The 27,236-nt window shown below is 41.0% G+C and overlaps 1 protein-coding gene across 1 annotated transcript in view; it reads right to left on the bottom strand.

The window, feature by feature from the left end:
- Nucleotides 1-35: 35 nt before the first annotated feature.
- The window catches only part of mcf2la (mcf.2 cell line derived transforming sequence-like a), an 82,220-nt gene continuing 55,019 nt past the window's right edge, over nt 36-27,236 (bottom strand). The window contains exons 17-33 of the mRNA XM_007891616.2: nt 26,758-26,873; nt 26,452-26,521; nt 25,546-25,638; nt 24,617-24,709; nt 23,822-23,947; nt 22,091-22,312; nt 20,571-20,663; nt 19,522-19,600; nt 18,339-18,405; nt 17,499-17,599; nt 14,374-14,466; nt 7,138-7,197; nt 6,702-6,776; nt 4,389-4,504; nt 3,045-3,157; nt 1,503-1,606; nt 36-1,322 (exon numbers count right to left, since the gene is read on the bottom strand). Of these exons, the coding sequence (XP_007889807.1) occupies nt 1,228-1,322; nt 1,503-1,606; nt 3,045-3,157; nt 4,389-4,504; nt 6,702-6,776; nt 7,138-7,197; nt 14,374-14,466; nt 17,499-17,599; nt 18,339-18,405; nt 19,522-19,600; nt 20,571-20,663; nt 22,091-22,312; nt 23,822-23,947; nt 24,617-24,709; nt 25,546-25,638; nt 26,452-26,521; nt 26,758-26,873 (1,716 nt within the window). The 3' untranslated portion in view covers nt 36-1,227. The remainder of the gene's footprint in view (nt 1,323-1,502; nt 1,607-3,044; nt 3,158-4,388; nt 4,505-6,701; nt 6,777-7,137; nt 7,198-14,373; nt 14,467-17,498; nt 17,600-18,338; nt 18,406-19,521; nt 19,601-20,570; nt 20,664-22,090; nt 22,313-23,821; nt 23,948-24,616; nt 24,710-25,545; nt 25,639-26,451; nt 26,522-26,757; nt 26,874-27,236) is intronic.

Genomic DNA, 27,236 nt, shown 5'->3' with positions numbered 1-27,236 from the left:
CCCAACGTATACTCTGGGGTTCCCAAGCCTGCGCATAATATTCTCTGGAATTAGGTTAGCAGGATACATCCCTCCATGGAGAAAGTGTACATTCCTTTCCAAGGGAATTTCCATATGTAAACATGGTGATTTATCAGCTGACAAAAAAAACTGAAGGTTCAGTTTGCCCTTTGAGCAGAAGCTTGGAGCAGTGGATCAGGTTCGGAGCTACGCAAACACGGAATTAATTTCATATACATCATCATCTTACTTAGGATGTGCAAAACCTACCCAATTCACAAATTTACAGTATTAGTTTTCTTTAAACAATTTACATATTGGAAATAATAACAAATGACGAACAGAGAGATTAATTGGTCATATACTGTAAACAGTCAAAAGTACTTCACTGAAAGGCCAAAGTACCGGAAATGACATACTCAATCTGATTTTTTTAAAAAAAGTTTTCAGAAGTGTAGGATTCTCCTTGAATTACATCTCTTGATTCCCTCACAGTGGTGACTGAAAATAAAAACCATCAGTGTGCTATGTGGACCGTTCATTAGGTCCTGCAAATAAGTAGTTTGAGTCCACATGATGAAAAAGTGCACAAATCAAGCTTTTGGGGAAAAAAAAATGAAGGTTTGGAATTCTTTCTATAAAGTGCAGTTCAATATCATTAGCCATTTAATTTGAAATGTATGCATTTAAAGCATTTTACAAAGTACTGTTCCATTACTTAAGACAGCCTTAGTATTTGTGGTTTCATTCCCTGGATGTGTGGTGTAGTCATAGTGTGATATCAATGATTTTTTCAACTGTGAGCAGATATAAGTGTTGCTTTTAAATTAATAAATTGTACTATTGCATTATTTAATCCGATTCCATTCTAAGGCTTTGGCAAGTGCCCATTTTCTTTGTCATTTCATTGCTTGTCCATCAAAAACAGATCTTGGCACCACAGGTATGAATCCTAATCGACTGTAAATCTTCACCCAGTGCACACAGCTATCGGCAGTAGTGAAGATGTTTTGATGAAACTCTTTCAGTCCTGTATTTTCCTGTTTCAGAAGGTCTCTCAATAATGTGTCTTTAGGCATTACTTGAAATAGAGCCACAAAGAGCCTCAGTGGAACTGAAACTCCCATCACCAAACAGGCAAGAACTGAGATCAGATAGGAAGAAATACCATCAATAATGGGAAATTTTCCCCTCAAAATGCCACAAATGTCACAAGTTAGATAGTTCTTAGCCTTTAATATCCGAGACACCGTTGCTACAAACAGTGCAACTTTCAGCACAGCTGGATGATGAGCTCATTGTACTTGAACCACTGGCTGACTCTGGATTCAGAAAAGAGATAGCAACACAGAAAATTACTGAAAATTACAGTCCTTAAGAGGTGAACACTCAATAACATGAACAAAACTAAACCTCTCATTCTGTTAAAACACCACTAAAAATGATCAAAATTCTCAATAGCACTGGGTAGCAGACTGGAAAATAAGAATTTGTTTTCTCACCTGAACTGCTTATAGATTGAAAAGACTTGGAATCTCCAATAAGTGTCTGTAGGTTAGCAGCTGGTACCCAGCCTTCTTTATTTGTGTTAAGGTTTTTCACAAACCTAACAAGAGCAAAATTAGTCTGAATGAGCATCATGCTCAATTCCTCAATGATCTTCCATATATTCATTCCACCAGTGAAGCAACTGACCCATATAATACCACCACAATAATGTTTTCTGTGTGATCTGTACAGTTATATTGAAACCCAACATAAAGGTTTGAATCTAGTGTTAACATCATTTCAGAACAGAATACAACTCAAAACATTGGAAGTAACCAATGAAAATGTTTCCTAATACAGGGAACCTTATGCTTTCTGATACAGGGCTGTCTTCTTTATAGCACGCATGTACTTTGGATCAGTACCCTGGTTTTCAGCACTGACTAGCTGGTTTTCTGTATGAAAACAATAGCTGATTCCCAGATACACTATGCAGGGAAAGCCCCCCTCCAGTCACTTGCTGCACCCACTTAGCAAACACACTCGCACACCACACACAGAACATGACATTAGTGACAACCTGGCAACATGCCTTGCTTTACATTCACACCTTGCTTGTAACATGGTTAGTGAACTATTGGACCCAGCCTACTGCACAATAATAAGGTTTTATAATGAAAATTACAAATTAGTGTGAAGTATTCAAACAAATAGGAGATTTGCAAACAGGAATCTAAGGGGTAGATGTACAGTACCCCTTAAATATTCCTTAGCTTCACAAAGGAATGATTTAAGCTTAATAAACTTGCCTGACACTTCAATGCAGCACTGGGGAAGTACTTTGGATGAGATGTTACACCAAGGTCCTATCTGCCTGTTCAGGTGGATGTTAAAGATCCCAAAGTCACTATTCAAAACCTTTCTACCAACGTTCTGTCCAACAATCCCCCAGATAAAATTGGATATTTGCTTCATGCCTGTTTATACAAATTGGCAATCATGTTTACCTACAGATACAGCCACCAGAGATAAATGAAGCACTTTAGGATGTTTCAATGTAATAGGCACTATTATTAAATGCAAGGATGATTATTTTTACTATTATAAAGGAACACCAGCAGGTGAATCCCCTTTCCAGGCAAATGTTTTGCTCCTCTCAGAATTCCAGCGGCAGAAAATGAATGTTTAGTGATTAAGTGCACTAAGCTGGCATACTCGGAACCAAATGCTAAATCTAATGGTCTAGAAAAGCTGAGACTTCAGTTGGCAGATAAATCTTGGGAAAGCAATAGTAAAACAAATCACCAAGAACCCAATCTAAGGCCCATTATTTACTAAATACATTTTCTCTAGTCTGAAAGTCACAAAATGACAGTGCTCGGGCCTGGAGAGGAATAAACCACTTAACCTAATAAGGGGCACCACATGTTGGTGTTTCATAAAGCATTTATTAAATAAATTAATGAATACTTTAAGGAATACCACAAACTTTACCATCTTATCTTTGTAAATAGATACTGATTAATAACTTAAACAAATCACGACTGTATACATACCATTGGCCTTCTTCACCCTCACGAATTAGTTGCAACATGTCACCACTCCGTACAGAAAATTCGTCTGTGCCTCCTTTTTCATAATCCGATAATACTGTGTATTTTCCAGGAAACTAGAATTAGAATTAAATACATGTAATTGAAGAAAACACATTGGCCACTTTCCCACAGTCTTAAGTTTTTTTAATCAGTCAAGTATCTGACACATGTGGAAACCCATCACCATGCCTAAAAGTATTCAAACCAGACAGAGTTCCACATATGCATGAAAATCTTCCAGTGTCTGGAATGGAATGTACACTCTTTCCCTGGGGGGACACAACCTGCTTACCTTCAGCTCCCCTCTCGACTCTCTACCCCCACCTCGCTCCCTCCCTTCCCTCCCCTCACCATGACCATTTCCCCCTTGCTCGGGTCCTGACCCAACTGTACAGCGCCTTGGGACGTCCTCCCAACGTGAAAGGCGCTTTATAAATGGAATCTTGTTGTTGTTGTTACCTAGTTCCAGTTAAAGTATCGAAAACCGCATAGTTGCCATTGAAAGCACTGACGGGCAAGATTTCCACTGCATGTCCTACTAGAACTGTCCTATACATTAGGGTTTTGGGTGCAGTGTGAAAAGGATGTTGAGTGGGAAGAATACCTGCTCTCTACATCTGGTCTGACCCTCCAAGACCTGCCAATGAGCCAGGCTGACTGGTCCGTCACCAGCAATGGAGTACTGTGAACTTGTCTGGCTCAGAAATCAGACTACCAAGACTGCCACAGAGGGTTGAAACTGCCACACACTAACTCAACCTCGGCTGTTTAAACCAGGTCCTCCAGTGAGGGACTTAAGCAAATAGACATGCCCACCATGAAGCTTTCTCCACTTCCAAGGTACTCAGCATCAGGTTGAGCGAGCCCTCCCTCCTTCAGCTCCAGCTCACGTTTTATCACAACTCCACCTCACTTTGGTCTGTGCTTCACAAATGGGCCAAAGGAAACCCATCAGCTGCATGCCCACCACCCATTGCTTCCTGCCTTAACTGAAATGGTCCATTATGAATGACTGCCACACAATTTATAACCTCTGGCAGAATTACTGTATATAACCTCTCCCTTTCTCCATGAGAAGTAAAATCAATGCGGAAATGTAACGAAATCCAAAGAACTAAAAAAAAACTTCTTCGAAAGGGAATCTAGGAAATAACATTATGGGATATAGTACATAGGTAGATTGGGACATATGTGCATGCGACTGCCAGGAAGGTGGAAGGCGAACTCAATGGTCCTTGGCCTTTTTCATCTAACATTTCTTATGTTCTTATGTGCAGATACACCTTTGCATACATTGATACCAACCATCTTTTTACCCGTTTCTTCTTCTCCATCTGATGAGTTCAGTTGGTCATCAGCACTGGACCATCCATCATTATTTTCTTCTGTCGCATCGAGGGAGTGAGAGGTTCTGTTCCAGCCTGCAACATAAATAAAGCTGGTTAAGTACAAAATTGCACAACAGAACAAAAGCATTGTTTGAGACAAGTGGTTAAAAAATTGCATGGTTGTCATTAATTCCCATTTCAATTTCTCCCCAGTCGTGAAATCATTGATCCAACAAAATAAATCAATTAAATGATTGCACTTTGAAGGCTTTTTACTGGAAGTCTAACCCTGCAAAGATCATTGGTGAAGCAACATTTGGAATATTTATGTGCAGTTATGGGCATATTACTTTGAAAAGGATGGTTTAATACTAGAAGATAGAGATAAGTACAGACTCAGAACAAATACTCCACAGGAAACACCATTTTTTGTGCTGGTTAATTGGAGGGGAAGAAGATAAATTATTTTTGAGAGACGTTTGAATGATAAAGGAGTGGGAAGGAACAATCTTAGTTTTTATTTAATAGCATTTGGGATTCATGGAATATCTATGCAGACCTTTTTCCAGGAGAATGGAGTGGGATGAAGTGCATGATGACACAGAATAGGTCAACGGCAAGGTTCATTGTACAGGATATCTAGTTTGAAAGAGTAAAGAGATGAGATAAAAAAATGAAAAGTAGTTTGGTGACAGCAAACTTTGGTTTTGAAAAGTCTGCAGATTGTAAGAGGAAGGGAAGACTGCGGAAGGAGGAAGAAACGGAAATTCAGAAGGGTAACAACTAATCTAGTATTACATAAATAGAGAAGTAAACTTGGATGTGATTGAATTAATAAAGTGAGCAAAAGAATTGGGTAGCTTCCTGTAGGATTTTTTCAGTGCCTAAGAAGCATATTCCTACAAATCCCAATAGTGAAAACTGGATCAAGTGCAATGAACAACACAATACGCATTATATAGCTCCTTTTTCATCAGTAGGATGTCTCAAAAGAACTTGACTATGGTGGCCAGGCACCCAAGCCGGGGGTGGAAGCCAAGGTGGAGGGAGGGCAGGGGAAAGATGACTGAAGAATCAGTTAGACAAGTTATTCCAAACTTCTCAAACTTGGGTTTCCAACTTCAAAAGAAAAATGATTCAAGTTTCATTGGAACTTGACTGACTAGTTTCCAAGGATCACAACATAGGAACTCAGGAAACACGCGTCAGAAATAATTCAATTTCAGAATATTCAGATGTTTGGCACCACATGATAAGGATGATGTGAAGGGTCGTAAAGGAGATCAAACTCCACCCAGAAACCACAAGAACAGATCAGATGAAGATGGCCTTTTGATCTTTTGATGTTCTTTGATGTCAAGCTTCCAGAATACAGACACACGTTCTTTCCTGTAACAGCATCAAGCTGTTTCCTCAAAGAAGAACAACAACTTGGATTTATATAGCGCCCTCCACACCAGACGGCATCTCAGAGCACTTCACAGAGATGGATCCCGGGGCTGAGCCAGGGGGAGTGGGAGGAAGGTGACCAAAGGCTCGGTCAAAAAGAAAGGTCTTCAGCCGAGACCTGAAAATAGGAAGAGAGGGGGCGAGGTGAAGGCAGTGAGGAAGGGAGTTCCAGAGCGTCGGGGCGTTGAGGCTGAAGGCACGGCCGCCGATGGTGGAGCGGAGGATTCGGGGGACAAGGAGGAGGCCAGACCCGGTGGAGCGAAGGCAACGGCTTCTGTTTGGAGGAGAGGAGGTCAGAGAGGTAGGGGGGTGCAGAGGAGTGGAGGGATTTGAAGACAAGGGTGAGGATCTTGAAGTCGATCCTCTCTGGGACAGGCAGCCAGTGCAATCTGGCAAGGACTGGGGTTATCGAGTCCATCATACTGGCCTCAACCGCCCTTTGTAGTATCAAATTCATCTGTTGTACCTTCTGTGTAAAAAAAAGGCTGTCCTGAAATTGCCCTTCACAAACCCAAACCTCGATCCTCTTGTACTGCTACTTTGAAACATCTAAAAGCACTTTTTTGCTGAACTACCTTATTGGAAATGTAAAGGGATTTAATTCTTCTGCAACTTCATTTCATGGCAAAAGAACAAGTAAGGACTAGGGAAGGATGATGTAACAATATCTTAATTATGTTTGAGTATTCCTTCTATATTCTCTTGTACGTCGAATCGCGTTTGAAGACTTGGTCTCATTGTCTGGAAAGCTGAGCAGCATTTCTGAGATTCTCTACTGAGCAATTAAGTCAGTTCACAACAAATATTCACATGGAAATATTAACAACTCAGGTTACACTACCTCTAAAACCAAATGGAGTTGGGTCACTCTTTACTTCATGCCGTTCAGACTTACTGTCAGGGCTGGTTGGCGATGCTGTACAGAACAACAGAAAAAGCCAGTAAAAGACAACATGAAGAAATGAAGATGAAGAAATGGTTGAAGACATTCATATGCAACAATGTGTACTAATGCTTTAACACAGTGAAGAAAATTAGTGTAGATAGTTTCTGCTTTCCCATCACATTCAAAGCCTATGAACCAACTAAAATCACCACACTATACACCCATACTTTTGGCACTAAATGCAGCCTCTACTTATGGAAAGCATCCACTAAGATTCATATCATTTAATATTCTACTACTACAGTACATGCATGACTCATGGATCTGACCAGTGAAATTGAAAAGGAATACGTGAAGTCGTGCACAAGTTTCACTACGCTATGGAAAGTACCTGGTCTGGAACGAAGAGTCAGTGGCAATGTTCGGCTTTTAGCCGTTGTAGATGGAGATTCTGTTAAGGTAAGCATGGGATATTAGTGTTCACTATTCCCTGACTGCCAATGTTACCCAAAACACAACAGCAAGCTAAAGTTCAGCCAAAGCAATATTTTACACAAAGCTGCAAAATCATCGCTAGAAATGACATTGGAAAGAACTCACTCATTCATTCTAACTTTCTCCAATGACCTCAGGGGATAAAGTAGCATTCAGTCATGCAGACTAAAAAGTTATAGGTTTAATTCTGTGCTGAGTGAGCTGATCTCAAGCCAGCATATCACAATGCTCTATGAATACTGGAGGACAGAATCAACCAGGTTTCCTTGCTCACAATCATCATCTACGACAACCATCTACTGCTACTGCAAGGTGTGGTTATATGGACATTAGCTAACAACAGGATAGGCTCAGCACTGATATTCCCCATGGTCAAAAAGTCTATCAACACCCAGCAAGAAGACTCCGGGGTGAGCAAAGCCTCAAAGAATAGAGTGCGACTGACATCTGAGTACCAACGAATAGATAAGTTAGGGGAGGCAGGGTGGAAGTCATGGGCAAGAAGTGAAAGTGACACAAGAAGTCCACCAATGTCCAGAACGTCGTGGTGTACTGTGATGCTGGGCTGCAAACCGTTCTGCTGCTGAAGTTGCTCACCCACTTGGCACCAGGAGACACCGTCTACCTCATGGAACAAAGCAGGAAGTGCTTCAGAAGCATCCTCCTCTCACTTGCAACAACAACAAGATTACATTTGCATAGCGCCTTTCACATCGGGAGGATGTCCTAAGGCCTTGGACAGAGGACAGCATTTCAGACCCGAGCTGGAGTTGGGGGGTAACGGAGGGGAGGGGAAGGGGGGTGGACGATGGCAAGTAAGAAGAAGAGGGTCTTGAGGCGGGACTTGAAGGAGGCTAAGGAGAGGGCGAGGTGGAGTGATTGGGGGATGAAATTCCAGAGATTGGGGGCAGAGTGGTTGAAGGCTCTCCCACCAATTGTGTGGCGGGTGGGTCGGGGGACGTGGAGCAGGCCAGAGGCGGCTGAGCGGAGGGAACAGGCAGGTTGGTAGGGGGTTAGGAGGTCACAGAGGTAGGGTGGGGCGAGGCCATGGAGAGCTTTGTATGTGAGGACCAGGATCTTGAACTGGATCCTCTGAAGGATAGGGAGTCAGTGGAGTCGGGCAAGAGTGGGGGCGATGGGGTCATGGAGTTCAGTGCGGGAGAGGACACAGGCTGAAGAGTTCTGCAATATCTGCAGCCTGTGGAGGGAGAAGTTGGGAAGGCCCACAAGCAGGGCATTTGCATAGTCGAGCCTGGAGGTGATGAAGGCATGAACAAGAGGTTCAGTGGCCTGACAGGTGAAGTAGTGGCGGAGTCAGGCGATGTTACGGAGGTGAGGGAAGGCAGAGCGGGTCATGGCTTGAATGTGGGGGAGAAACGACAGTTGAGGGTCGAACAAGACACCTAGGTTCCTGACTGACTTGGTGAGTTGTAATGTGCAACCATGGAGGTTGATGTTGCCAGAGCCTGAAGTGCAGAGGCACTGGCGCAAGCCAATCGGGCGGGCCTCAGTCTTGTTCACATTCGACTGTATACATATGGAAGTTGACCCCATGTCTGCAGATGATGTCACCAAGGGGGAGCATGTAGATATTAAAGAGGAGAGGGCCAAGGACAGAGCCCTGGGAGACGCCAGATGTGATAGTGCGGGGCTGGAGGAGAAACTGTTAGAGGCAACAAAGTGGAGACGGTGAAAGAGATAGGAATCAAAACGGGCAAGGACAGGTCCGTGAAGATTGAATAAAGCGGAGAGGTGATGTATGAGGATGGAGTGGTCGACAGTGTCGAAGGCAGCAGAGAGGTCAAGGAGGACAAGGAGACAGAGGGAGCCCTGATCACAGATGTTCACAATGTCATTAGTGACTTTGACCAGGGCTGTTTCCATGCTGTGGGCAGCGCGGAAGCCGGATTGGAGGGGTTCAAAGAGGGAATGGCGAGAGATAAAGGAACAGAGCTGGGATGCGATGACTCTTTCCAGGACCTTGGAGAGGAATGAGAGGTTAGAGATGGGGCGGTAGCTGGAGAGGAGGGATGGGTCCAGGGAAGGTTTTTTCAAGATGGGGGTAATGACAGCTGTTTTTAGGGCGTGGGAACTGAACCGGTGGACAAGGAGAGGTTGATGACATCGGACAGGAGAAGGGCCAGAAAGTGGAGTTGGGAGATGAGGAAAGAGGTGGGGATGGGATCGAGGAAACAGGCGGTGGGTTTGAGTTTGTGGACAGTCGTGGTGAGGGAGGAGACAGAGATAGGGTTGAAGGAGATGGGTGGGGGGTGGGTCATGAGGGAGAGATGATGGGTGGCTGTGGATGGAGCTGAGGTGGCTGAACGAATTAGAAACCTATAAGACCATCAAAGGGCATGATAGAGTAGATAGTGGGAGATTGTTTCCCCTGGTTGGAGAAACTAAAACCAGGGGTCACAACCTTAAAATCAGAGGCCAGCCCTTTCGCTCTGAGTTGAGGAAGAACTTCTTCACTCAAAGGGTGGTGAATGTATGGAACTCACTACCCCAAAGGGCTGTTGACGCTCAGTCCTTGAACATATTCAAGACTGAGATAGATAGATTTCTTATTGCAAAAGGGATTAAGGGATATGGGGATAAGGCAGGGTCAGGTTATTAGTTGGGAGTTAGATTAGAAGATCAGCCATGATTGAATGGCGGGGCAGGCACGAAGGGCCGAATGGCCTACTCGTGCTCCTACATGTTATGTTATGCCCTTGATTTTAGATTCGAGGACGTCCAGCATCTCCTCACAGTTGGAGTTTGAGGAGAGGATGGGTGAGGCATGGGAAGGTGGACTGAGGAGACGGTTTGTGGTGAGAAAGAGAAGCCTGGGGTTGCCCTTTGCCTTCAAGATAACCTTGGAGTAGAAGGAGGATTTGGCGGAGGCAAGAGCGCAGTGGTACATCTTGGAGTGGTGAAACCAAATCTGCCGATGGACCATTAGTTTGGATTTAGTCCAGTCACGTTCGGCAACTCGCAATTGTGCCTTGAGAGAACGGAGATGGCTGGTGTACCAGGGGGATTTACGGGAGTATGAGGCAGTTCGGGAGGTGAGAGGGCAAGGGAGTCCAGAATGGAGGAGAGGGAGTTGTGGAGAAAAGAGAGTGAGGAGAGCGGTCGGTCAGTGAGGGCCAGAGGTGTAGGAGTTCGGAAGACTCCAGGGCAGGGGAGAGGGAGGAAATGTTTTTCCATGGACAGTATGTAATGGTGGAGGGTTGGGAAAGGGGAAGGGGTACTGAGGTGTTGAGGGAGATGAAGTGGTGGTCCGAGATGGTTTTATCGATGATGGTGAAGTCCGAGACGGTGAGGCCCCAGGTGATCACCAGGTCAAGGGGGTGGCCACGGTCATGGGTGGGGGAGTGGATGAGGAGGGAGAGGTTAAGGGAAGAGAGGAGGGAGGAGAAGGGGAGGAGAGAGAGAGAAATAGCAGTGACAACACCTGGCTTTCTCATGGAGAAGCCTAGCCTTTGAGGCAGATTAGTGTTTTGGAGCCAATCTTGCCCTCTTTGAGGTCTTGGCCTGACTGCTACCCCTACTGCAGAAAGAGAGAGAGGGATTGTGGCTAACTTTCGGACTTCCGTTAATGACTTCACTAGAAATGTAAAATGGTCACCTTTGGCACTCAACCAAAGTATGAATAGTAGTTTTGATAACAATACTTTTATGGAACACTCGAGGGCAAAATCTGAAACGTGGGTATGTGACTTGTACCAAAACTATACATACAGATTATTGATATAGACTTTTCTATTATATTTTATTTGTCAATTGTATTCCACTTCCCAATTTTCTTCCCTCCTCTCCAATAAATGGTAATAATAATAATAATCTATGCATTTGATATAGCGCTTTTCACGTCTTCTATATGTCTCAAAGCGCTTCACAGAATATACTGTAAAGTGAATTAATAAATTGAATAAAATAAAAAAAATTAATTGGTAACTCATTGTTGGGGTAAGATTGCACAAATTCTATTAACTCTCCAACACGTCATTCTAAGTGGCTGTTCCTTAGTATGTGTTTGCAGGGTATTTGATTGTCAAGTATACCACAGCCAAACCCGATCCCTACAGTTCTCTCCAATACTAAACATGGATCTGTGATTGAATCAATTTATTTTGCAAATGTGAAATTTTACTGCCCATTAATCTGATTTGTTACAGTCCATAATCTGAGCAGCGAGATTACAGAATGCATTAACATTTAAAAGTGAATCATTCATCGAGGGCACATAAAATGCCTCTCATGAAGATGCATTATTGACACACCTCTATAACTCAAAAGAAGCATTTTCAGACTTATGAAAGAATGCAGATAAAATTCTACAATGTCACCTATTTACACCACAGATTTAATAAAAAAACACCCATTTCTCTTGGCCTTGCTTTGAATGAAACTCAATCAGAAACATGAAAATGACAGATTGACTAACAACACAACCGTCTTTACAACTACTAAGGACAGCAATTTGAAGCGACAGAGCTACAATATTGGCTTATAGTTTTATTCCCAACATATCCTATTATTTTCAAGCACTACTACAGGATCCAACTGGTCAAATGAAATAGAGAATGAGAGTAGCTCTTATTGACAAAAAAAACTTTTCTACACAGCTACATCTCACATACTGTTTCAGTTTGTTTTACCTCAGCCACTGAATATCTGTCAGAATATCACCTATTTCATAGTGCTTTTCCAGTGTATCATTTAGATGCTGAGTGATTTCCATGTGCTCCTAAATAAACCTTGTATTTCTAAACTGAGAATAGCAAACTCTTGGATACAGAGTGGATATTACCAAAACCATTTGTAATCTTGTATGACTAAGTTGCTCTTGGAATGAACTCCACATCCCTTGCTTCCCTATTCGGATCTAATAATGTGGAGAGGGTAAAAATTGGGTTGCAACAATTATGAAACCGTTGCTAAATACATTCAGGGCCAGTTGATACTTTTGTATGGGTCTGGACAGCAAGCGTTAGGAACATAGGTAGACCATTCGGCCTGTTGAGCCTGCTCTGCCATTTTCTTGGATCACAACTGAGCTGTAACTCAATTAACTTGCCTACCTTTTTGCTATACCCTCTGATACCCCTACATGTATCTGCTTCCCTCTTAAACGTTCCAAATGGCTTTAAGAAAGTGAATTTCATAATTCTACAACTTTGCTCTTGTGGAGTGGGAGAAGACAGTTTGTGACAAACTTCGAGTTGACCTTCTCAGATATCCTTTCAGGAAAAGCCCAAGCAGTCATTAAATGAAACCCTGCAAGGTGAGAGATCTTCAAAGTGTCCCAAGTTGTTGTTGTGCAACATCCAGAGGCCTATTGGGTTGTGAATGTGCAATCCAAACAGGATGATGCTCCGCTAATCATGTTTTCCACTTAAAATCAGGCAACTCAACACCAAACCCACTAAAACAAAGGTCATTCTGTGGTCTCCAATTATTTGACCTTTTCTTTAAGATTTTCCAGGGCTGAGAAATAGCTGAAAATTAAAACCCCGTCTGCAAACATAAGACAGTAGTTGTCATTCACACAGCCAATACGAAAGTTCACATTTTCACCCCCTATATTACAGATTTATAACCTCATTCCTCTCGGTTTTGTGGTGGAAAGCGGAAGGCAGAATGTGATCAAAGTGTCAGTAATTAATATACTGGATGTTGGAATAACTAATCTGACTAGTAGAATTTCTCATGTTTTTTTTATCAGTATACCAGAAAAGGGTCTCCACTCGCTCAGTGAACTATTGCAGATGTTAGTAAATATTAGTGGTATGCAAAAGCTGCATTGCAATTGGAACATATTTTAAACACCTAATGCAAAATGAGTGGTGAAACACAAAACAGGTATCCACCGTGATGAATGTCTATTACAACAGTGTGCATTATCTACATTGATATCAATTGGTACATTGTGCAAGAATGCATTCTTACAAACTATGACTGCTGGTGTTCCCTGTGCCTCTATGTGCAAATACACTACACGCTGAGTAATCAGTTACATATTGTGAGGAGCTTTCAGCTTCAATCTCCAGTATGTGTTAGTTCACATTAGCTGGAGAAGTTACAGTTTTAGGATCAATGCTCTTCGGCAAAAGTGGAAAGGGACAAAGGGACAGAATTCATCCCCATTTGCTACCTTTTGCAACCCAGCTGCAAATGTGTGGATGTTGGATGAGGGTTCAAATGTGCTGTCCTCCATGGTCCAAAAACCTATTGAAACCAACTATCTAGGATGATTAATTGTAGTGTCTAAATGATAAGAGGAACACTGGGGGAAATGTGTTGTTATATTAAAAAAAAGTTGAATCCAAAATAATACATTTGGGTACTGCATTGACGCACCAAATGTTGAAGTAGAGTGGTGAGGTGCAAAGCAACTCACTCTCTTTCATCCCCATTCTCCCCTTTAACACGCCACTTCCACCTGAGTTCCCGATGGCAAGCAATTTTGCTATGATTAAACCAGCCACATCACGACAGGGAGGAAGGGTGAATTAGAGGGAAATCTTCCCTCACTTGGCAGAGAGCAAGAATCATATCACTTGCTCTTCCAGGGATAAAACATTAATGAAGTAAAATTCTACCCAAATCTAGTTTTAAGTTAGTTGTTTTGCATTTCAGATAAACAGAATTTGGCAAATTGTTGAATTCTGTGGGTTTTAAAAGACCTCAATGAAAACTGGCTTCAAAATTAAAGCTGTACTTGAAATTTTTTTATTACATTAATAAAAATCTCTGCATTTGATACAGCACCTTTCACATTGAGATGATTTCTCAAAGCACTTCACAGATTTACTGTAAAGAATAAGTGATGTTTATATTTTACTAGGTGAATGCAACAGCCAATTTGCACACAACAGTGTCCAACAAACAACCAGGAAGTGATTGAACAATTCTATTTGTTTTGTTGGTCTGGATACCAGGAGAAGCTCCCTTCTATAAATCTGCCAAATTCTGTATGCTCTGAAATGTTGTTAATAAAGAACATCTGGATCCAGGTGGAATTGTACTTCATGTGAGAGCAAATCTCCCTCCCTTTAAAAGGAGGCCCAAGTCACCCAAGCACCATAGAATTGTTTTGGAATAGAGATGATATTCAGTAGCAGGGTTTTATTTAGTTTACCTTTCTGACTTTTGAGGTTTGAGAAACCCTGCAAGGTAAGACGTTTTTTAGCTGCTGCAGAACGGTCTGAGGTAGCACTAGTTGCAGCTTCATCTGGATCATGGAAGCAAGACAGACAGGAAGAGAAAAGAAAAACAGGAAGAGAGAACAAAAAAACACATCAAACATTTGGACAGAAGGAAGACTATTAAATGAAGATGTTAACAACTTAAAGTGAACACAGCTGTTCAAGATGAGGTAGAATCAATCCAGGCAAGTTTATTTTGCCTACATTCAAATTGAGATGCCAAGGATGCTACCCAGCGTGAAGGGTGCTTTTTTAATGCAAGTTGTTGTTATTGGCAAACAGAATAGAGATTTTTGAGGAGCCTGAATTATAGAGTTTGCCATAGAATGGTAATATTTTTCCTGAACTGAAATTAAATTTATGCTATTTAGCTCTAAATGTATCAAAGGCACATTTCGTCAAAAGGAAATCTTTATATAACAATACAAAAACTAGGTTTTATTATTCACCATTCCCAACATTTTAATTCCTGACTTGAATCTTGTATTTCCCTCCTGCTTATAAGTCACTGGAATTGTCATCCACTTGATACATATCAGTAAAATTCCTCAGGAATATAGGATCTGAAATAGGTCATTCGGCCAATAGATCACGGAACAGATCTTTTAAATCCCATTTCGCTGCTTTTTCTTCTTCATTGTCAATATTCCACATTTCCCAAGTACATATCAAAATCTTTCTTTTAAACATCTCAATCAATTCTGCCACAGACAATGTTCTCTTGTTTTTGATCTCTCTACTTGGGGGAAATGATTTTTCCCCATCAAGCTTGTCCTGAACACAAGTCCAAATCTGCTGGCAGAATTGCTTTCAGTGGGCTGAGTGATGTAACTTCACATCCAATTGTTTGCACTGAGTATAAATTCAACTGTTATGTAGGACCTCAGCTCAGCTGTCAGTCCAAGATCAAACAAAACACTGTAACCCTGGAAGGTAGATTGAAAATGACAAACATGGACCAGAATCAACAAAAATAACAACAAACATAGAATCACAGAATAACACAGCACAGAAGGAGGCCACTCGGCCCATCGTTTCTGTGCTGGCTCTTTGAAAGAGCTGTCCAAATTAATCCCACATCCCCACTTTCTCCCCATAGCCCTGCAAATTTGTCCTCCCCAAATATCTATCTACTTCTCTCTTGAAAGTTGTTCTACCTCCCTTTCAGGGAATGCGTTCCAGATCCGAACAACTTGCTATGTGAAAAAAATTTCTCACCTCCCCTCTGGTTCTTTTAGCAACTATTTTAAATCTGTGTCCTCTGGCTACTGACCCACCCACTAGTGGAAACACTTTCTCCCTGTTCACCCTATCGAATCCCCTCATAATTTTGAACACCTCTATTAAATCTTCCCTTAACCTTCTCTGCCTAAAGGAGAATAATCCTGCTTTCTCTTACCTCTCCTCATAACTGAAGTCCCTCATTCCTGGTAAATCTCCTTTGCACCCTCTCCAATGCCTTGACATCCTTCCTAAAGTGTGGTGCCTAGAACTGAACACAGTATCTAGCTGAGGCCTAACCAGTGTTTAAAAAAAAAAAGATTCATCATAACCTTCTTACTTTTGTATTCTATGTCCCTATTTATGAAGCCAAGTATCCCGTATGCTTTTTTAACAGCTTTATCTACCTGTCGTGCCACATTCAAAGATTTGCAAAGATTAACTTAGGGTTAGGGTTAGGTCTCTCTGTTCGTGCACCCCCTTTAAGATTCTACCATCTACTTATATTGCCTCTCCTCATTTTTCCTTCCAAAATGCATCACTTTGTATTTCTCCGCATTAAATTTCATCTGCTATGTGTCTGCCCATTTCACCAGTTTGTCTATGTCCTCTTGCAGTCTGCTACTATCTTCCTCACCATTTACTATTTTTCCTAGCTTTGTACCATCTTCAAACTTGGAAATTTTACTCTCCATACCCAAATCCAGGTCTTTTATATAGATTCAAAAGAGCAGTGGTCCTTACACTGACCGCTGGTTTTTCATATCTTCAAATCAAACCAAATTGCTAGTAATCCAATGTTCAATGGCAATGCATTGCACCAAACTTAACATATCATCCCAAATCAGTGAATAATATGGGATAAATCAATTGATCCATTATGGATTTACTGAAACCTTCTGAGATTGTTAACAAGTTTCTGACAGGAAGGATGATCAAGATGAAATGCAGAACAACAGGTTGCCCCTGGACTTTATGGTCACACGTTGGGTTCTACCTATTCTAACAATTAGATGTTTGTGCTCAGGTTGGAGGAGGGGTTGGTCAAAGAGAGGCTTTAGAAACCACTGAAAGAAAAGCAGCATTAAAGAGACAGTATCCTTTCGACGCTTACCATTTAAAGAACTTTAGTTCTGTAAAAGAAAGATAGTTCAGTCGGTCGGATTTAAATTTCACTCTTTCTAGGTTGGATACTTTGTCGGTGGTGATAGGGATGGAGATAAGCAGGTCAAGCAATGGACCCAAGGATGTATGTAATAGATGTGAAAATTTTTAGTGATTTTCTTCTGATGGATGATAGACTAAGCCTATAATAATAATAATCCTTGCATTTGATATAGCGCCTTATCAAACCTTCGAGACTTCTCAAAGCACTTCACAGCATATACTGTAAAGTGACTTGACTGTATATTTTGTGGGCAAAAGGTGGCAGCCAATTGTACACAGCAGTGTCCCACAAATCGTCATGGATTTAGTGACCATTTTTTTAAATATATATATTTTTGAAGGGATTATTACCCCCAGAAAAGCAATCCAGGTCCTCTTGTTTGCAAGTCGAGTGCTCTAACCACTGAGGCACAGGATTCCAGTGGGGGCGGGGATGGTTAACTGAAATCCAACAGCAAAACTGCCAAACAAAGCTTCTCATCTCATCATTTCCTCCTGCTTCAAGTCACTTACTCAGTTTTCTGTCGAATTATGGAATATTACAGTACAGAAACATTTGCCATCACATCTGTGTTGATAATACAATCATCACCATTCCCAATATTATTATTATGATATAAATTTACTCTGCTGAATCCAGCTGAGCTTTGCCTTTTATTGTTTATGGTACCTTTCCCTTTCTCCTGACTTTTCAGCAAGGCCAATGCAATGTTGCGATTTTCGAGGCTCACACCTTCAGACCTTCTTATTTTCGATTGACTCCGCAAGGGACTAGCAAGTGAAGAGAAAAAAATTAGAAATTAAAAAGATTGAATTAGTGATAAACACATTGAATTCTTCGAAAAACACAACTCTGAAGCAATTGTTCAATGCTTTGTCACTTTGAGCTTGAAAACCCTAGATAATTATAACATTTATTGTTAGCCAGTACACACAAAATCAGCACCAACACACAGAAGAAAGAGGCTTCTGCATTGCAAGTGGCTAACAGCCTGCAGCAAAAGACAGTCAATGAGGATCTTTTGGGGAGAAAACTAATCACACTGGAATAGTGAAGGACAAGGGAGAGAAAATTGGACACTGAAAAACAGTGGAAGAACAACTAGAAAAAAAAGGGACAGAGATACAAATATGCCACAATTGCTACAATTTATAGTAACGTAATCAACATTTATAACTATAATTTATTGCCTTCAAACTGTGTGGAAACAAATGTGCGATGAACGATCACTGACATGGCATTGTGAAGAGTCCTATACAACATGCCTCCAGCCATCAATTTTAAGGATATTGTGAAAGGCAACAACTGAGAGACAATAGTAATTGTCCATCTCTCTTTGGTATTTAATATGCAGAGACAATTCCTTACAATGTCCTTTAAATAAACATTAGAGGCACACACACTGCAAGAAGCCTTCTTTGATCAAAGAAAGAAAAACGTCTGAAGTGATATCTAAGCCATCAGAGGTCCTTTGTTAGTTTACACTAATTGTAAGCATGTAATACTTGCCTTGTGTGAATGGGTGAAGCTAAAGGAGCCATGGATGTGTTCTCCACCTTTTGATTCTGGTTAGTGACTACAAAAGAAAAATAAGACTTTTAACCAGTGCACCTACATTTTTGAGAAAGAAACAAAACCATGTGTTAAATTTGAGAAAATATTACTTTACGTCCCTTTTAGAGTGTTGATGCACAGCTGGGCATAAATATCTACTTATTCCAAGCACTAGCAGAATGTGGTAGTCTGAACAGAGTTGCTAAAATTTAGCATAAAGCTACCAGATCTTGCAGCAATGCAGCAACCTATAATGCATTATCTATTCATCCCCACTGATAAAAAGATCCAGAAAGGCATTATACTCAATAGAGGTTTAACCAAAAATGTTCTACCTTAAAGTAAAAGACAAAATCAGGTTTAGAAATGCAAAAAAATCATATTATGAAACATCACAACTTGGACTTCAAATGGAAATACTTTTTTTTACAAAAAACAAAAGGGCAGTGTTTTATTCCTCTCTTGTAATATTAATAAAATTCCATAAATTTCAGCATTAAAAAGATGTAAACTTTTTTTTACATGCCTACTTTTCCTCCCGGAGATGCATACATTATAATGTGTCAGGTAATGTTTCCTCATTCAATATTTTGGAAAGCAGATAGTTCTGGTGAAGCAACTACTGAGTTTTCCCTTATCCTGCCTCGGTGCTCCTTCTAGTGGAATAGATGGGAAACACACACTTGTTCATAATCGGGCAGCCAATCTAAAGGAAGGAAAGTGCTGTTATTTGACCCCAGAAGGTCTGCGGAGACCTGCTATATTACATCAACACACACCAATCTGAAAGTTTGGGTTTCAAAATGGCATCTAGTCATATTCAAAGAGAAAGCCTTAGAAATGAAATCTTGCAAACTCTTTAAAATATAGATAGATGCTCTGGGAACACCTTCTCTTTTCCCATTCCCCACAATATGCACCTTCACAACTGGTCTTGTGCTGGTCTCTTCCTTGGGGAAGCTGGAAATTAAAAATACCATTTTGGGGAAACATAAAGATTTACTGGTTTTACCGAGAGATTTAACCATTTTATTTTTTCAGTATATTTATGGACCAATCATCTATAGATTGTACTGAAATGAAATAGGAAGACATTATTATTCATAAATATACTTTTGGTGCTAAAGGGTTTTCTTACCTCTATAAGCCTGAAGTTGACCTGTTAAGATTTTTCTTATTTCATTTATCCATGTGTTTTTAATTTCTTGTGTTGCTGCCTAAAGAGGAGAAAATAGCACAATCTGACATTCAGATAACCATTGGGTTTCAACACCACTTTATATTGGATAGAAGTCACATAGTTTCCATGTCTAACATAGCTTCAGGCACCAGAGCTGTGAAGTGTTAGCTGAACAATCATATAGAATAAGCAGATGCTCAGGATCATAAGGGGATTCAGAAGAAGACACATCAGCCCATTTGATCTAACCCTTGCAGAATACTAATCCTACTATCTTTCCATTACAGCATGAAGCATTTTCTTAAATGAATCCTGCAATCGTCTTACTGTCCTTCCTTATAACCTGTTCATTAGACTCTGTGTAAATAAATACTTCCTGATGTAGGTCCTAATAATGCTGCACAATACTGAATTTATGGAGTCTTATTTACAAATTCATTTTTTTTCATAGATTCATAGAATGTTACGGCACAGAAGGAGGCCATTCGGCCCATCGAGTCTGTGCCGGCTCTTTGACAGAGCAAGTCACTTTCACTAACCCCAATCACCAGCTTTCTCCCCATAACCCTGCAAACCCGGCTTCCCCAGATACCTATCCAGTTCTCTCTTTAAAAGCTGTTATCGAATCGGACTTCACTACCCTTTCAGGCAGATCATTCCAAATTTGAACAACTCGCTGAGTGAAAAAAATTCTAACCTCCCCTCTGCTTCTTTTGGTAGATATCTTAAGACTGTGACACCTACCAGTGGAAACAGCTTTTCCCTATCTAGCCTTTCATGATCTTGAAGACCTCTCCCAGGTCCCCGCGTAACCTTCTCTGCTCTAATGGGAAAAGTCCTAACTTCTCCAGTCTGTCCTCATAGCTAAGGTTCCCCATTCCTGGTATCATTCTCGTGAATCTCCTCTGCACCCTAATGTCCTTCCTGAAGTAAGGTGCCCAGAACTGGACGCAGTACTCCAGCTGAGGCCTAACCAGTGTTAACACAATAGCTGATAAATCGCTTACCTGCACAATGTAAACTTCTTCTCTCGCATTGTACCAGATTTCAAACTTCTTATGATCTCCCTTAACATTCTCAGTGATGCCCACAGTTGTCATCTGCAAAGTATAAGCAGTTTAATGATGTGCTGTGTCTACACACTGAATTTGAAGAAACCATTGATTTTAAATGGCTTGAACCAAATAGTTGTGCGCAATTGTGTGTGTGTGTGCAAATGCTGGGGAAGGTTGCTTATACAACAAGAGTTTTGCAATTGTTTTAAGCTGGCAAGTAAAATCAAATGAGATTAATTCTACAAATCTGTGTCCTCTTGGTATTATTTTCCTTCGTCTATAGTAAGATTGTGGTGCAGCGGGGTACTACCATGAATCTGGTTAGATCTATCCATTCAAAGAATTAATTTAGTAGATTCCACCCCCCCATGCCACTTACACTCCTTACAAGGACACCTGTTCCTTATGGTAGATGATATGATCTGTTTAGAGGATCGTTGGATTCCGCTGGTATCCAAATCGGAATCAGTGAAAGTGAGCCCACAATATCCATTTCTTTCAGTGGTGTAAAAAGCTTCTTTCACCTTGTCCTTTACACATTAAATGTTCTTGTTTGCCTTGTGCACATCACTCCCCACCAGACAAGCACGTGCACAAGGGAAAGGAAAAATCAGACTTCCCCTCAATTGCTGCACAACTTCTATTCCATTTGTTAATACATAAACCGCAGTGTACATATTATTGTCTAAAACACGGTCCAAGTATCATTAGTTGTACATATACATTCGTCATTAAAATATTTTTTTATTTATACAGTTTTACTAAATTGTTTGTAAAATAATGCATTGATGCTAAATACCAGTAAAATAACAAATACATTTTTATGGAGCTTTCCCCTCCCCCTTTCCTTTACCAAGAAATTTTACTTCAAACATCATCATTTTATATGCAGAATCACTTAGTGTTTAAAAGGCAGATAAAGACACAGTTGGGAAGTAAAGATATTAAGCAAAATGGAGATATTGCCAGGAAATAGGATTAGAAAGATAAGAGTTGTCATGAACTAAAAAGCAAATGGCAGAACAGGCACCTTGGCTTGAATCGTTCCCACTATCATTCTCATGTTCTGAAGCGTTGTGTTTTGTGTTCTTAAACTGTGTTTTGCTTAAGGCAACATCTTTTTGTGGTAAATCCCAAATAGGTTTGATTGAAGGAGGCCCTTTGGCTCATTTGATCTTATTCTTCATAAACATCCACCCCACCATCCTTCCATTAAAGCAAAAAGTGGTTTCTTAAACAAATCCAGTGTCTTAGCCTCAACCATCTTTTCTGGTAACTCTTTCCAGTTATTAATTACCCTCCATTTAAGTTAGCCTCTGTGTAAATGGTGGATCAGTATTTGGGAACTCTTTTATATGCAAGATACAAGGAGCATTCAGGAAGTACGAGCAGCAATACAAAAACCAGGACATGAATGGTAGAAGGATATTGTTACATGAACAGGAAATTCATCATCTTGTAAAAGTACTTACATTTAAAGAATGTTTATAACTGTATGATGGTGCTTTCTCATATCCCTCGCCATTTTCTTCCCTCCGCTTGCAGAAAAGCAATACTTTCTCATGGAGAAACAGATGCCTCTGCATTGGTTTGAATCGCGCTAAATCCTTGACTTTTGCATGGCCCTTCTTATGGTCTATCCACACGTTAAAAGAGCCTTGCATCAAAAGCTTTCCAAGCTCATTCAAATTTCCCTGAAAGAAGAAACACTTTGTCAGGTCTTCAATTAAAGATGTTGCTGGTGATTGAATTTGGGTAATGCTTTTGCAATATTTCAATTATAGATTATAGATTTAATGAAATAAATTCACAAGCTCCAGACCATCTAAAACTCTGCAGCATGTGCACTCTCATGCACCAGGCTCCGCGCCCCCATCACTCCCACCCTCACCCGACTCCACTGGCTCCCCATCCCCCAGAGGATCGAGTTCAAGATTCTCGTCCTCACCTGCTGACTCCCTACCAATCTGCCCGCTCCCTCCGTTCATTGCGCTCCGGTCTGCTCCACGTCTCCTGCCCTACCATCGGTGGCCAGGCTTTCAGCGGCTCTGCCCCCACACTCTGGAACTCCATCCCACGGTCCCTTCGCCTCGCTTCCTCCCTTGCCTCCTTCAAGGCCGGTCTCAAGACCCTTCTCTTCGATCGTGCTTTGGTCTTCCTCCCACCTCTCCGCCTTCCCTCACCCTTACACCACCCCTTCCCCATGCTCGGGCCCTGACACCTGACTGTTCAGCGCTTTGGGACATCCTCCCGACGTGAAAGGCGCTCTATAAATGTAATTTTGTTGTTGTTGAGATAATTACAACATTACCTCTTTAATGAAATGGCAGAATTTCAATTAAGATTTAGATTTGCTTCTGCTCTAAGCACTGCTGTAGCTTTGGGCCAGTGGTTTGCACTGTAGGAGTTTATTTAAATCAATTTTGGCTGCCACCTTTGAGTGATTGGACAAAATATGTATTTTTTTCAACTTAAAGGCAGAAACAACTGAAACTGCTTTAATAATACTTTGATTTGACATAGAGCCTTTCATGATGAGAGGATTTCTCAAAGCTCTTCACAGGATTTTACTGTAAAGTGCAGTAACAATGTATTTTACAGGCAAACACAGCAGTCAATTGGTCCCACAGCAATATCCCACCAACAGCTAAACCTTGACTTTTTAGTGCTTTGACAGTTGACTGGGTGAGTTATGCTGATATCCTACAACACCACTTGCATTTATATAGCACTCTCCACGCCTGGCCGGACCCAGAGTGCTTAAAATTTTACTTGATGAAATCTGCTGTTCTGTGATTGAAAGCTGAGATTTTTGCCCAAAATATTTGATGAAGAGTAACTGTTTTTCATGACTTGTCAATGACACTGAAGCCCTCTAATATGTCATTGTTTGGCACCTGATGTTAATTTTTTAATTTTCAGAAACATCAACTACTTCCTTCATCTCAGGTGGCTAAGGGGGAGTTGCAATCTCTCGATTTCAGGAGCACCGTTAGCGTGCTCCCGAAATTCCGCAATTGCAATCCCTACAAACGGCAAATAAAACACCACCTGAATAAAATAGTCCTGAACATAAGTAGGCAACACAAGCTGGGGCTGGGACAAACATTACGGATAGTAGTTTGTTAAGCACTGATGTGTCAGATGCAGTGGGACTGCAATGTGGGTTGTTCTTTGCCCTGGGAAGTCAGCTTGTCACTTACTTCATATCCTGTGATGGCAATCTGGTGCATGGAGTCATTCACCGCTTTCAGGATTCCCAGGATAGCCGTCAATGCCTCTTGCAGATCCTCGGCTCCCTCACAGTTCTTGCTGTACTTTAGTAACTCCTGTCAAACCAAATAACCACTTATAAATCTCTACATTTGTGATTTTAGGGAACAACTATCAGTCTGACTCAACATTACTCTGGGCTAGAAATTCCGTAAAAGTAACACAACTTGAATAAATTCTGAGGCTCCTAGACCACTTATTATTAAATTTTATTCTTTTGGGGCTAGTAGGGCTTGGATTTTGGCCCTCCCAGGAGAATAAACTCTGATGAGCAGAGGTGTGGGTAGGAGGAGATCAAAGAGAGAGAGTGAGAGAGAGAAAGGGGGAAGTGGTGGGGAGTGAGGGAATTAATAGATGAGGAATTTGAAATCAATCTGCTGGGAGAGAGCAGATCGATTTCAAATTCCTGAAATCTAAGCCTGGCAAAGTCTGGTGATGGATAGGCAGAGTTTCATGTGCACAAAGAAATTGATTATTCCTCAGAATATTAAACAAAGTCTTGAAGAGATGTTTTTTGAACAGCTCTGAGTGAACAATGTGGAGTTCCTACCACTCCAAGGTACTACCCTGAGTGAAGGCCGCTACATGAATGGAAGTTTTATTTGTTGTCTTCTGGCCAGGCCACTCTCTTCAGCTCAATAGTAATATCCTTAAAAGACAATTCTAGCCTTCAGCTCTTTGCGAGAGTTCTTTTAGAACAACACTGATGTAAAGACAAGTCTTACCTTCAGGAGTAGATGGTACTTGGTGATTCGCTGAACAGGTTTCAGTAAGTAGGAATCCAAGCCCAGCTTATGTTCCAATTTTCTCTGGCATTCCTGAAACACGGAACAGTTTCACAAAACATACAAGAAAACAGACAATATTAACGATTCCAATTCTTCACTCACAGTTTTATTATTTAACAGAATTTTCAAATACATTTACCCATGTATAATTGCTATTGTAGTCATTATAAAAGGTTGAGAAGAGATCCTCTTTCTGAAACATTGATGTCACCCTCCCTACTTACAAACTAAATGCCGGCTTGATCACCAACCATTCGCCTGACCAGCTGAAGCTCTCTTGCTTTCCTCACTCACATCACTACCTTTGTAATGGTATTCATCACTAGCATCCTGCTCTATTCACTGAGAAGATGTGGGGAGAGAACAAAACAAGCAAAACTAAACCAAATTGAACCAGAAAGCACATTATATCCGTACAAGTGCAGGTTTCCCCCTCCCCTAATTTTCTTTAAAACACTGCACATGATAATTGCTGCACTGCCAGAAACATTGTACTTCAACTCTGTACTTCCAGTTTGGCAAGAACAGGAGTTGTTTTATAGCCATTAGTTAGTTATTTTTGGTGCCACCAAAATTCACTTAGACACAACCCTGCCAGTAGCCAACCTGGACAGGCGTGTTGCAGATGTGTCAGAAGTGGAAAATGGTTCAATTAAGCTCCGATTATCATCATGAATGGGCCATTAGTTTAGCAGATTTAATCTTCAAAAGGTCGAAGGCGTCCGATTCACTCTCCCTTACGCTGTTAACTATTCTTATAAACCTTACTATAGATTTTGCTAACACTACAAGAACAAGCAGCAGAGCAAAGAGAAGCACAGTCTTTTTCATGAATGTGCAGGATATTTAAGATGAAGTTAAAGTACCTGGAAAAAGACGCAGTCTGAGCACTGTCTCCATAGGCTTTCTGACCGTGGCTTATTTTGGCAGTACCGCTCATAAATCTGCAGCTCTCCCCTCTGCAAAGGCAACCATTGAAACATTGTACACAATAAACAGAATTCTTCAAATGAGTAATTACAATATGAACACTTTCCTACATCAAAGTCTCAACCTGCCCATTAATACTCTATTGTAACACCACTCAGTGAGCCACATAGAAAATCTCTGTCTTTTGTATGTTTATGTTCAACTGTCAATGACAGACTATCCACTCTAGTTTGTTACCATGACTCTGAGGAGTAAACAAGACAATTGCTTCTACCTATTCAGTTACTGTTACCCTGCAAGCCAAGGTCATAACAGGTTGTGTGATCCTAACTGGACAAGCTGTGAGAAGCTTGTCAGACTGTTCACAGTAGCAAGCTACATGGTTTTAGCTGTTAAACTCCAGCAGTATCCCACACCAAACTCTGGGTTCCCCTTGTGTGAGGTTATAGATGTAGCTCCATATAGTTGCCTGCTGATGTTCCGGTACGATTTGTTTTAAGACATGTTTACTCTCAAGTAACGTGAGTCATATTTGACAATTCATTTCACTTAATATGCAGTCTCATATATAGATGGAAACTTCTTTCCGAGTATGAATGCTAAGAATCCTACGTGAATGAAGGAATTCCTTTGACTGCGCATTTCAGAAGTCAGTGCTGTATTACCATTTGCCACAAGGAGGTGCATTGCTCCAGGATTGCTTACTCATTCTCGAGTATACAACCAATTGAACCGAGCTGGCACCTGTTCATCTTGTATAAGGTTTCCTCTAAGATATCATTTTGCTACGAAAAACCAGTAGGTTATCTTGAAACATTTACCAACTGTAATAACTCACATACCCTCGCTAGAAAACATCTTCCCACCAACTCTGGATATTCTACGTAATTTTCCAGTTCTCTTAGGAAAATCCTGAAATTACAAAAAAAATTCTCAATTCAGAGATTTTATTTAAACTATCTAAAAAACACATTGTTTGTAATAACAATAAATAATAATAGTAATCCTTGCATTTGATATAGCTCCTTATCACATCTTCGAGACATGTCAAAGTGCTTCACAGAATATACTGTAAGGTGAATTGACTGTATATTTTGTGGGCAAAACACGGCAGCCAATTGGACACATTGTAATAGCTAGTTTCTTACCTGTTGTGGAAATCGTATATTTCAGGCATATTGCCAAACAGCACGTCCTTCTTATTCTGCAGAGCAATTGGCATGAGGAGGATCATTGAAGGATTCTCCATCTCAGCAGCGTAGCCCTGGGAACACAATACAATGCTTGGCAGAGGAACCGGGAACTTATTAGAGTGCCTCCAACTGATTAATGGTCGATCCAATTAAGCCCTATAAAATCAGTGACTGTGAATTGCTCTGTCCTGCCGTTCAAACTGAACTACACAATGATACTAAAAATTAATTGTGTTCATTCTGCAGATTAGGCCACTCCTCTGCTCACTTTCCCCGCTCAGCTGACTCACGTTTGCTGCACATCCTCTGTGCCACTGTCAGTGGTTGAGCTCTCAGCTACTATGCTGCTAACCTGTGGAACTCCCCCATTCTACTCTTCTGTCTTACCTCCTCTCAATTAGGTTCTGCCTTAAAACTTATCTCTTTGTGCCTAT

This window comes from Callorhinchus milii, unplaced genomic scaffold, assembly GCF_018977255.1.
Source record: "Callorhinchus milii isolate IMCB2004 unplaced genomic scaffold, IMCB_Cmil_1.0 Scaffold4, whole genome shotgun sequence".
Lineage (NCBI taxonomy): Eukaryota > Metazoa > Chordata > Chondrichthyes > Chimaeriformes > Callorhinchidae > Callorhinchus > Callorhinchus milii.
Note: the sequence above shows the minus strand (reverse complement) of the source record. Positions and strands in the feature narration are given on the sequence as shown.